The sequence below is a fragment of the Chenopodium quinoa genome, unplaced genomic scaffold (genome assembly GCF_001683475.1).
Source record: "Chenopodium quinoa cultivar QQ74 unplaced genomic scaffold, ASM168347v1, whole genome shotgun sequence".
Taxonomy (NCBI): Eukaryota; Viridiplantae; Streptophyta; class Magnoliopsida; order Caryophyllales; family Amaranthaceae; genus Chenopodium; species Chenopodium quinoa.
In genome coordinates this window covers 367,120-378,676 of record NW_018744092.1, presented here as the reverse complement: position 1 = coordinate 378,676, position 11,557 = coordinate 367,120, and the positions used below count along the sequence as shown (strand labels likewise).

General features: G+C 37.7%; 2 protein-coding genes across 2 annotated transcripts; one reads left to right on the top strand and one right to left on the bottom strand.

Annotated features, from left to right (window-relative positions):
* Window positions 1-850: 850 nt before the first annotated feature.
* LOC110691684 lies at window positions 851-2,894 on the bottom strand. The gene is made up of 6 exons (XM_021868622.1): window positions 2,547-2,894; window positions 2,301-2,444; window positions 1,876-2,090; window positions 1,596-1,785; window positions 1,217-1,384; window positions 851-1,126 (listed from the first exon to the last, which is right to left on the bottom strand). The coding sequence occupies exons 1-6, from the start codon at window positions 2,892-2,894 to the stop codon at window positions 851-853; spliced, it is 1,341 nt and encodes a 446-aa protein (XP_021724314.1).
* A 4,353-nt stretch (window positions 2,895-7,247) lies between these two features.
* Window positions 7,248-11,060, top strand: LOC110691683. The gene is made up of 3 exons (XM_021868621.1): window positions 7,248-7,299; window positions 9,845-10,184; window positions 10,917-11,060. Exons 2-3 carry the CDS (start codon window positions 9,846-9,848, stop codon window positions 11,058-11,060), a joined length of 483 nt encoding a protein of 160 aa, XP_021724313.1. The 5' UTR covers window positions 7,248-7,299; window position 9,845.
* Window positions 11,061-11,557: the final 497 nt, after the last annotated feature.

Sequence of the window (11,557 nt, the reverse complement as noted above, 5' to 3'; positions counted from 1 at the left end):
TGGCCAAGCTCACTAGCTGGACAAGGGAGAATCCAGGCAAGAAGTTCATATCCTATAAGTTTTATGACCCAATCACATAAATAAGGGGCTGCAAAGCTTTCAAATGGGTTGATCAACCTGATGGAACTTATTGGCAAACAGGGGTTATCAATAACCTGTTGTTGGATAAGAAGCTGCTAAAGGGTGAAGTTAATGAACTGAAAAGGGAAGTTGATGAAATCAGTGGCCAAAGGAGGTGCCTACTTAATGAAGTTGATAGTTTGAAGATGAGATGCAAGGCCTTGAACGCTGACAGGAAGAGAATGAACAGGGAGGGCAATGCAAGGAAGATGTCTTCAATCAACTGTTGTGGTTGGGTGGGCATGGCCATGTGTATTGGTTTGTCAATGGTTGTAGTTTTTCTAATGGATAGGGGTGTTTAATAGTAAGTTGTATGTAGTATTTGATAATTTGTTGTAATGCCTTTGGTTTTAGTGTTATATATATGAAATATTATGAGTGTTGTTGTAGTGATAGATATCCAATATATATGTATCTCACTCAGCCTCTTTATCACTTGTCTAAGCTGTTAAATTGAAAATGTTTAAACTTGCACATATGCACATATTAAGCACTTCATGAAAACTTCAAGTTGACAAAAGAAAACATTACAAATCTACATTGAAAGTGGATCAAAGTACTTCAAGTGCAGGTTGCCAAAAGAACCTTACTTGAACCTGTTTTAATGGCAATCAAAGCCATGCAAAAGCTACAATAATGTATCCAATTGTTTAAACGGCAATCAAGGCCATAAAAAAACTAAGTTGTTATATTAAACAGACACAATGTTTTATAACCAATCAGGAGTGCATCACTGGGTGAGGTTTAACTTGTTGAAGGTTTGCAGCTTGACCCTTGTTACAACACATGTTTGGAATGGCTGTTGAACTGTGGGTGGTGCAGGCTGACTTGAGGAAGCCTTTGTCTTTGTTTTTGGTTGACTTGAGGAAGGCTGACTTGAGGTAGGCTGACTTGAGCTTGGCTGCCTGGACTGTGACTGTGTTTTCTTGCTTAATGCCAGGCAACCTTCTTGCTCTTGAGGAAACTTCTTGTTTGCTATGCTGTTTGGTCCTGCCCCAATTGCACTCTATGACATGGATGTAAAATTAAAAAGTCAGTGAAAAAACGTACATATATATAAAAAACAAAGTGGGATTTGGTGGTATGATTGTGTTACCTTTTTTGCAGCCCTAAACTCTTTCTTCTTCCTCTCCTCCACCATCCAAGGAGTGTTCAAGGGGGGTCTGCCTGCTGACTTTATCAGCTCTGTTGCTGGTGCAGCAGGTGCTTTGCAGGTCTTGGCATAATGCCCAAATCCTCCACAGTTGCTGCATTGCTTCTTCCTCTTTATGCTTGCTTAACCAGCTGCAGTAGAACATTCTCCTGGCTCAAGCTTCCTTTTTTTTCTCTTAGGTCTCCCAGGCTGCACCTTAACAGAAGGAGGTAGTGGTTCCCTCATTTGGACTCTCTCCTAGTACTTGGGACCAGGCATTGGTTGGATAGCTGGTTCATAAGCATCCTTGTATGTGTCCATGGTAGTATGGGTCAACATATGCCTCTATGTCACCCCTCATATCCAACATGCATGCATAAGCATGAACACAAGGAATGCCAGTGAGTTTCCAATGGTAACATGTGCAGGTCTCCTTATCCAAATCAACCAAGACTTGGTCATCCTTCAGCTGCACCTCAAATGTATTCCCTCTAGATGGTTGCACCACAGAGGACCTAGCCACAAAGTCTATCCTAGCCAGAACATGCCTCACATATGGGACTAAGTTGTGTGTAATTTATTTTGAATCCTCCCACTTTTCGTTATTCGTGTTCATTATATACCTCCTCATCCATTCCATTTGGGTGAGGATAGGTTTATCTCTGGCAGGCCTAATCACTGCATTGAAAGTCTCACACATGTTGTTTAACAACATGTTAGACTTGCAGTTTGGTGTAAATGCATGTCTACACCAATGACTGGTAGGAATGTTGGCTAAATATTCATATGCCTCTTCATCAAGGAATTTGATAGACTCCATGGAAATTTCATGCTCAAACTGACAATATGCAATGACATACCAGTTCAGAACAACATGTATAAAAGCAGGACATTTATAATAGATAAAGACAAATGTAGACAGAAGCATGAACCAATATTCAGACAAGATAAGTAACCATGCAGACAAGATAAGTAACATGCATATCATTATTCAGGTTAAATGAAGCATATAAAAGCATTTATGTTTTCAATAAGCAAACCAACTTACATAAGTGGTAGCCCTGGGTGCTTTCCAAAATAGCTCCTTGAAGGTTGATCCAGTGTAGTTGAGCTTGAAGTTGGCCCAAATATGCCTAATACAAAACCTTTGTTCTGCTTTGGGAATAACATCAACCATTGCTTTGATTAAACCCTACCAAATGCAGATAAAAGCAAAGTCAAAAGCCAATCACATACATACACATGGAAACTTAAAAATTGAACCTAAATACTAAAAAGGGAAACAGAAGCATACCTTCTGCCTGTCAGACATGATGGTAAGCCCAGCTCCTTGATCATGTGTGAACATTGCCATAAGGGATTTCAAGAACCAACCCCAAGTCTCTTGGTTTTCTATCTCCACTGTAGCCCAAGCTAGAGGAAATAAGTTGTTATTCCCATCCTTAGCCACTGCCACCAGAATTTGCCCAGGAAAGGCACCTTTGAGGTGACAACCATCCAACCCTATTAGTGTCCTACAACCTTTTGCAAAGCCATCTCTCAGTGGCCTTAAACAGATCAACATTCTCATGAACAAGAATGTCTCTAGGCTGTTAATACCATCAACAACAACATTGCACCCAGAACCAGGGTTGTACTTCATCACAACTTTTCCATAATCCCACACCCTTGCATACTACTCCCTAGCTGAACCAAATATGATCAGTTTTGCCCTACACCTAGATAACCATGCCTTATAATAATTCACTTCAATTCCTAAATCATTCAAAATCCTAGCCCTAATCTCCTTAATTCTCCAACCTGGACTCCTAAACTCTTCCAAATACCTCTCTGCTATATATTCAGCAGTAAGCATCTTGTTCTTCTTCACTTTGAAACAGGTGTGGTCTAATATCAAGGTTTTTATTTGCCAAGTTTGCTGCTTCACAAGTTTTGATGCAAACACCTTGAAATGACACTTTACTCCCCCCACACATGTACAAGCAGACATTCTATAGGTGTAGCTATTGAACTCACATGCACATCTATACCTACACTGAATTGTAGTCCTTTTACCATCATTATGCAAGTAGTAGAACTCATACCTGTTTTGAATGGCATGAAGTCTTAAGGCCCTCCTTAAGACTAAAGAATTGCTGAATTTCTGATTTAACTTCAACTGGATTGGGTTGTCAAAGTCCACAGCAGCATTAAACCATGGAGCAGAGTCCTCTTCCTCGTCAGATCCACACAAACTCCTTGAATCATCTGAATCACCACCAGTCTCTGGATTCACCTGCAGTTTTCCAACATCCGAGTCATCCCTCAACTCTGCGCTCTTATCTTTACCAACTCCCTCATCTATTTCACTCCCCAAAAAACTTTCCTAAGGCTCTTGTTCACCTTGTCCAAGATCTCCTTTGACCCTTCAATATACCATTCCTCATCCTCTTCATCATATTCTTCTTCATCAGGTTCCCAATCCTGGCCCTCATCACTCAAATCAGAACTTAAATAACCAGATCCTTCACCTCCATCATCTTCCTCATCATCAAAACTCAAGACCTTAGCCTTAGCTGAGGTTTTCCCTTTCAACTTCACCTCTGTATTTGCAAAACTAGAAGCTCCTAATTCTGCTACCTTCTCTTTCTCTTTCTTTGTGAGAAATATATCCCTTGGTGGACTCTCCTCCCTATGTTCAAAGACTACCTTATTAAACCTAGGGCTCCTCCTAACACTCACAATAGTTAAACTTCCTACTTTCTTGCCCTTTTTACCCTTTTTATTTGTCTATGGTGGATTGGGTTGGGCCTCCTTTATGGGCTTAGTAGGAGCTTCTGCTGTTACAAAAACTTCAACATACCCCTCTGCATTTACTGTCTCTAAAAGGCCCTTAACCTCTTCATTGTTAACTAGTTCCCTTTTCCCAGTGTTAAAGGTTTTGCCCTTCTGCCTATACCAACACCTGTAATGCATAGGCACAGCCATATCACCACTAACAAAACCATGAATTGCAGCTGTTCTGATCAAATTCACATCCAGCTAAGAAACCTGGACTTTCCTCTTCCAGTAACACCAACCACCACACCAACACATCAGCTATCTGTCTTTGCTAAATCTTTTAGGGACAAAATCACCTCCCACCCTAAGGTAGATGTCAACCATACTGTCATTGTCACCCATTATCTACCATATTAAAATCCATGTATCAATATATGCACATTACGAATAAACAAATCCAACACAAGAACCAAACATACAGTACAAAGCTCCAATTCCAACATTTATTAACAATTGAAACCCAATTTAGGTGCTCAGTAACATAAACTAATAAACAGATCACACATGCACAGTTAATAAACAATAAACCACTTTATTTAATCTCTAATTGCAATTAAGCACTCCAATTAACCTAAGTCGCATAGTCAATTGCAGAAATTGATTTTTTAAGGGTTTTCTACTTTGTTGCCAAAATTGACCCTAATTTAGCCCAATATTGCAATTTTGACATCAATAAAGCACCAGTAACAGACGAAATTGCTATCAAAAGTAAAAAAAAAAAAAAAATTACCTTCTTTGCTCTCAGATTCCACCAACATTCGCCCTTTTCTAGTTCATGAAGATTGGTGACGAAACCCTGCTGACCTAATCTTCACCAATGTTGACAGCTCCCTCCTACACTGCACTACTCAGCCACACAATTTAGGTTACAATGCGAAATCAATGGTGGTTCAGAGAAAATTCAATGAAGATGGTTGGTGAGAATTCAATGAAGGAAGAAGGTTCGTGTTTTATTGGGTGAAAAGTTGGAGTTAAAACCAAATTGTGGGACCCACGTCATTTTTCCGTCACAAAAATCGTTAACTGGTGGTAACTTCCAATATTTAAAATTTGTTGTGGTGTTAATATAAAATTTTTTTTTTGGAGGGTGTTAAAAAACATTTTCATACATTTGTGTGGTGTTAAAATCCAAAATATCCTTATTTTTAAAAATAATTAAAATAAACCTTTTCTTTTATTGTATTTTTTCTTTCTTTTTTTTCATTTATTTACTACCTACTAAAAAGCGTACACATTTACAATTTAAACACATGTTTCCATCTAATATAATTCGTAATTCTATCCTATATAATTCATTATAGGGCCAAGATATTGTTGGAAAAATACTTGTCGATTTCGATAATAATATAAAGAAGATGAATGGAAAAATACTTGATTGAATATCTCAATAATACACTTTTGCTGAGAACAGAATCTACAATTATAAGCAAAATTCGCCACCGCCGGTACAGGTTTCTTGATGACGCACACCTCCAATGTTAACAAAATTCCTCCATAATTCGTGTACCCGAACTCGAAGGATGGAATTGCTACAAAAAGTGTTCATATCTCAAAGGGTTGGTTTGTGTTTATGTATTTAGGGTTTCAAAGATAACGAAACTGTATATCTTAATTTGGGGGCTAAGAAGGGTATATATAATATATATGAGTAAACAAGAAAAGAAAATCAAAGAATTATCTTGTCTTACACTACTCCACACGTACACAAGCAGTCGAGCTATTGCTCGCAGGATAGCTCAGTCCTACCGCACACACGCATGCACTCGAGCTATCGCTCGCTCGCCTTTGAGCTATAGCTCGGCCTTGCCGCAACTTTGTGTGCAACCGAGCTATCGCTCACTCTCTTGTGAGCTATAGCTAGCAAGCGATAGCTAGGCCTTGCTGCAACTTTGTGTGCAACCGAGCTATTGCGCGCTCTTTTGCGAGCTATAGCTCGGCCTTGCCGCAACTTTGTGTGTAACCGAGCTATCGCTCGCTCACTTGCATGCAATCTATAGCTTGGCCTGTTTTTGTGTGTCATCATCATGAGAACGACAGCTCTCTAGGTAGCTCGGTAATAACTTCTTCCGATTTGCATTACCACGTACTGTCATAACTCAAAGAGATACTTTGTTTTATATCAAGTGATGAAATATACAAGTTTAATACAAGTATGAATCAGCATTAAAATTGCATTAAACTTAAAACAATTTCACAACTCACGTAATACACAAGGTAGTTTGGTATTAAATTAAAATGATACACGACATCTAATATTAAGAATTACAAGCATACACCCATCCATAACAGTGTTGCCATGCACGCTTAATAGGAATAATATAGTAGATTTGTAGCAGTAGTATGATCAGTTCAAGAAGATGAAACAAATTTTCTTAGCTTGATGGTTGCTGTTGGTCTCCATTATGGCCGGCGGCACGACTTCGTGGTTGACAAAGAGTGTGCTTTTTTGAGTACCGTTTGAAATAGTAAGGAATAACACGATACAGCAAGAAAGGCAATGCACACAATGCGAAACTGATAATCTTGACATGACGCCTTCTCATGAGCAAGATAAGTAAGGAGCAAAGGACGCAAGTGAAGATAGCCAACCAAGGAGTGTCGGAGATTGAGGTTACATATACGCCAGTCATGAAAGCAACCAGGGTTGCATAAAACGATATTTGTAGCAATTTGATGGTCATATCTACAAGCTTTACTTCTTCTTCCATGTCCTCACATGTAAGAAACCAAAGCAGGCAAAAGAGCACCATCATGGAGCTGCATATCCCGGCCACATCCGCAACCATAAACACCTGAAATGCTGCCTTTGTCCCTAAATTTGGAATTCCGTGGTCATTGTAGTCGTCGGGAACTGTAAACGCTGCGGTGAATGTTAGGGGGTGTTTGGTATGGGTTTTTGATAGAGTTGGAAACGGAATCTGTTACCGTTTCCTTTACATTGTGTTTGTTTAATGGGTAAAGAAACAAAAACCGTTTCTTGGCTCTAACCCTTTCCATCATTTTGTTTCCAGAGGAAAGCAAAGGGAAACAAATACCTTTCCTTACTGTAACAAAAGAAAACAAAGTTTTCTCTCTCCTCTCTCCTGTCATCCAACCCTTCTCCTGAGAATTCCCAACCTCCTTCGACATTTTTTCTGAAAATTTTCCTATGAAAATTGCAATTCTCCTTATTTCGCTGCAAAATTTTCAATTTTCTACCTAAAATCTACAGAAATCTACAATCTCAAGTACGGCAAATTCTTTAATTTCGCTTATTCAATTACTAGGGTTTATATGATATCAATTTCGCTTTCTGATTTGAATTCCTTATTTGCTTGTTCGATTGAAGTTTTCTCTTCTCTTTCGTTGATATTTTGCTAAATTTGATTGTATATATTACTATTATTGCATGTAATTGTTGGCTATTTTGTGGTTTCCCCAATTTGATGGTATATATTGCTATTATTGCTTGTAATTGTTGGTTATTATTGCCTGTAATTGCTTTGACATGAGTAGAATACAATCGCCATGACACGTGAAATCGAATAAATGCAAGTTTTGAACTTATGATACTTGGAACTTTGGAAGGGGTTTTGAAGCAGAACTTTCCTTGTCATCATAAACTGATTGCTGAGGAACTTAGGTAGTGGCCAATCTTGAATGGCTTTTATCGTCTTAGGTTGAAGGCAGTTAGTCTCTGAATACTACATGAAGGGTAATTTGTATTCATATTTTTATTTTCTCCATTATATTATTGATTTGCTGCCAAAATAATAATAATGATTTGGTTATTATAAATTTTGAGACATTGTAATTTGTTTAGATGATTCCAACAATCTTGAGAAATTGGGTTGATGTATATTGTATAATGTTCATGTGGATGTATTGGATGTGTTGTATTAGCTCTAATCCTTTGGTAGCTTATTCCCATCAAGTAGTTTGTCTCTAGACTGCCTTGAATCTGCTGCTCTTTTTTTTTTTTTTTTTTTCTTTTTTTTTTTCTGAAGACTGTAATGCAAAACTGAATGCTATTGAAGGCCAATCTATAGTTTTGCTGCTAGACAGTTCATATGAGCAGAGAGCTTAGTCAAAATCTGATTTCCAACTCTGAATAAGGAGTTTATTATTTTGATGTTATTTGTGATACTAGTGTATATTGATACTATTGTATATTTTTTTGGACTAGTTTTTCAAGATTTCTACAATGCCCCGACTTATGCGTTCCACAAGGAAGAAAAAGCTAAAACAAATACAACTAGTTATTTCAATGATTATTATTATTTTGATGATGTATTGGATGTGGCATATGATGTGTGTTGTTACAATAAAGGGTGTTCAATTGAAAGAAAGAAAAAGAAACAAAAAGTTGCTACGAATGTTAGTTTTGAGAGGGCTTTATAAAGAGAGTGATGTGAAATGCAAGAGTGAGCTTCGCGTTAATAGAAGAACTTTCAATATTATTTGTGAGATGCTTAGAGACATTGGGGGTTTGAGTGGAACAAAAAATATGTCACTTCAAGATATCGTAGCCATGTTTTTATACACGTTGGCTCACCATAAGAAGAATAGGTCTATTGGACAATATTTCTTTAGAAGTGGAGAAACCGTGAGCCGACAATTTTACTTTTGTCTAAGGGCTCTTCTCAAATTACATGAAGTATTACTTTACAATCCCACACCAATATTGGATGATTGTGAAGATGAAAGGTGGAAATTTTTCAAGGTATTGGTCTTTTTTAAGCCCCTAAATTTTGCTAGGATTTTCTTATTTTTGATTGTATGTAAGTAATATTTTTTCTTATTTTTGTAGAATTGTTTAGGGGCATTAGATGGGACTTACATTAATGTAAATGTGCCTTCACAAGAACGACCAAAGTATAGAACAAGAAAAGGAACAATTGCTATGAATGTATTGGGTGTTTGTGCACCCAATTTGCAATTTATTTATGTTCTTCCTGGTTGGGAAGGTTCGGCCCATGATATGCGTGTACTTCGCAATGCTCTCTCTAGACCAAACAGTTTTAGGGTAACTCGAGGTAAGTGAAGCTCATTCTTTTGTGAATGTATAAGTTTTGTTAGTTTTGGTAGGTAGTAATCCTTTCCTTTAATAACTTTGAAGGTAATTATTATTTGGTTGATGCGGGATATACGAATTGTGAGGGTTTTCTTGCTCCATATAGAGGTCAAAGATACCATTTAAAAGAATGGACGGATCGACAACCCGAAAGTGCCGAGGAGTTCTATAACATGAAACATGCTAGGGCGCGAAATGTGATTGAGAGATGTTTTGGCCTACTTAAAGGAAGATGGAGTATTCTTAGAAGTCCTTCATTTTTCCCTATAAGAACTCATGGACGTATCGTGATGGCTTGTTGCTTATTGCATAATCTACTTAGAAAATTCATGCCTACCGATGATATAAACGAAGATGAATTGAATGAATCCGATGATGATTCCGAAAGTGATTCCGATGATGAAAGGGAATTTATTACAAGTGTTGCTACTTCAGATCATTGGACCAATTTTAGAAACAAATTAGCCCAAGATATGTTTAATGATTGGAGGGCGAGAGGTAGACATGGTCAATAGCAAAAAATGTATGATTTTTTTTACCTTCGATTATATTATATATATAGATGCATTTTTTTTTTTGTTTTTGTGCATTTTGAAGCCACTGCCAATTTGAATCTGCCTTTTTGTTCTGTTTATTTCTAATCTGCCTTATGTTCTGTTTATTTCTAATTTGTCTTCTATTATTTCTACTCTGTGTTATGTTGTTTCTAATTTGCTTAGGATGGAGGCTAGCAATCGAGGAAGAGGTAAAAATAAAAGGTATTGGACGTATGAAGAAGATGCGGTTCTAATAAGATATTTGCATGAGTTGAGTTGCGATCCGAAGTGGAAGTGTGAGAATGGGTTTAAGAATGGTTACATGAATAAGTTGGAAGAGATGATCAATGGTGTACTTCCTAATTGTGGCTTGAGAGCGGTTCCCCACATTGAGTCGAGGATCAAGCATTGGTCGGAGAAATATAGTGCATTTGCAGAAATGTTATCCACCTCAGGATTTGGATGGGATGCTGAAAAGAAATTGTTGCAAGTAGACAAGGTCGTGTACGATGAATGGGTGAAGGTATGAACTGCTATTTCATTCCTCTTTGTTCATTTTTTTCAATTACACTTTAGAACTGCTGCTGGACAGTTCATATGACCTGAGAGAATTGCTGCTCATAGTGAATATGAGAGAAGTAGGGAGAGAAGCAGTGTGTGTAAGGGAAGGGGGCAGGGAGGGGAATAGGTGATAGGGGAGGGGATAACTGATAGTTCAGGTTCTCGAAGTCCATCTTCACTGATTTGAGTTTTTGAGTTACCTTGAACATAGCAGTCCCTTGTCTAGTTTGCACCCGTGAATCCTCCATAACTTTACTGAAACTAGCATATTCAGCCCAAACATTGAAGAAGTTGATTTATTAATTTACTGTTTTAAGTTGATTTTATGATTTTGCAATTCTGAGTTGTTTGAAACAGATTGGTTCACAATGTGATTAACAACTTTGTCAAAGTTTGGTTGGGATTTATTCATTGTAGATGGAGTAATTGTATCTTGTTGATGATCACTTGACGGTGTGATTCTATTACTTTTTTTTTATAAGCTGTATTTATTTTAAAATTATTAAGCTGTCTTTGTTTTTGAATTTTTAGTTTTTGCAGCGATATGGGAATATGTAGGATAAGCAGAAAGTTTATATCTCAGAATCTAGTATGTACTGCTGCTGAAGCACTCTGCTACAGTATGTGTGGTTATAGTTGCTTGGTTCAATTCTGATTTTCATGTTTTGACTTGTTGCATTCTCTTATATGGCAGACTCATAAGAAAGCTAAAGGGTTGTTTGGAGTTCCATTCATTCACTATGAAACTCTTGCGGAGATATACGCAAAAGACAAAGCTACCGGAGATGCAAGTGAGTCGTTTGTTGATGCTATAGCAACCATTCAATGTCCAGAGTGATGAAGAAGATGATGTGAATTCTACTCATTCGGACACTTATTCTTCTACAAGTCAATCCGGAAAACGCCCCATGAAGATAGAGGATGATCATATAACTCCTTCAAAAATGGCAAAAGTGAAGGCTTCTACAATTCATTCTTCCGCAAGTGATTCTACTACTCAATCCGGAAAACCCTCTATAAAGGCAAAGGAGACTAAGGTGAAAGGAAAGAACAAGGTAAATTTGAAGAGTTTGTGTAGGAATGATGATGATGATTTGGTGGCCTCCCTCCGTGATTGTTCCAACAATTTTGGGAAGATATTTGAAAGTATCAATGTTAATCTCGGGACTATGGCTAGTGCATGGTCTAAAGCGGAAGAAAGGGAGCAAAGGATGGATGAAAAGGTGAACAAGGTATTGGACGAGGTGATGAAGTTAGATGGCATTTCTCCATCCGAAGCTTTAGAGGTTGCTACTATTCTCATGGCGGAAGAACATAAGCTTCGCATCTTCTATC

Bases quoted from the DNA above. Each gene is read 5' to 3' on its own strand.
- LOC110691684 (XM_021868622.1), bottom strand. From the start codon at position 2,894: ATGAAGTACAACCCTGGTTCTGGGTGCAATGTTGTTGTTGATGGTATT. The intron at 2,445-2,546 runs GTATGCTTCTGT...TGCATTTGGTAG, and splicing joins TCATGTCTGACAGGCAGAAG to GGTTTAATCAAAGCAATGGT. The intron at 1,127-1,216 runs GTAACACAATCA...TCCATGTCATAG, and splicing joins AGTTTAGGGCTGCAAAAAAG to AGTGCAATTGGGGCAGGACC.
- LOC110691683 (XM_021868621.1), top strand. From the start codon at position 9,846: ATGGAGGCTAGCAATCGAGGAAGAGGTAAAAATAAAAGGTATTGGACG. The intron at 10,185-10,916 runs GTATGAACTGCT...CTTATATGGCAG, and splicing joins TGTACGATGAATGGGTGAAG to ACTCATAAGAAAGCTAAAGG.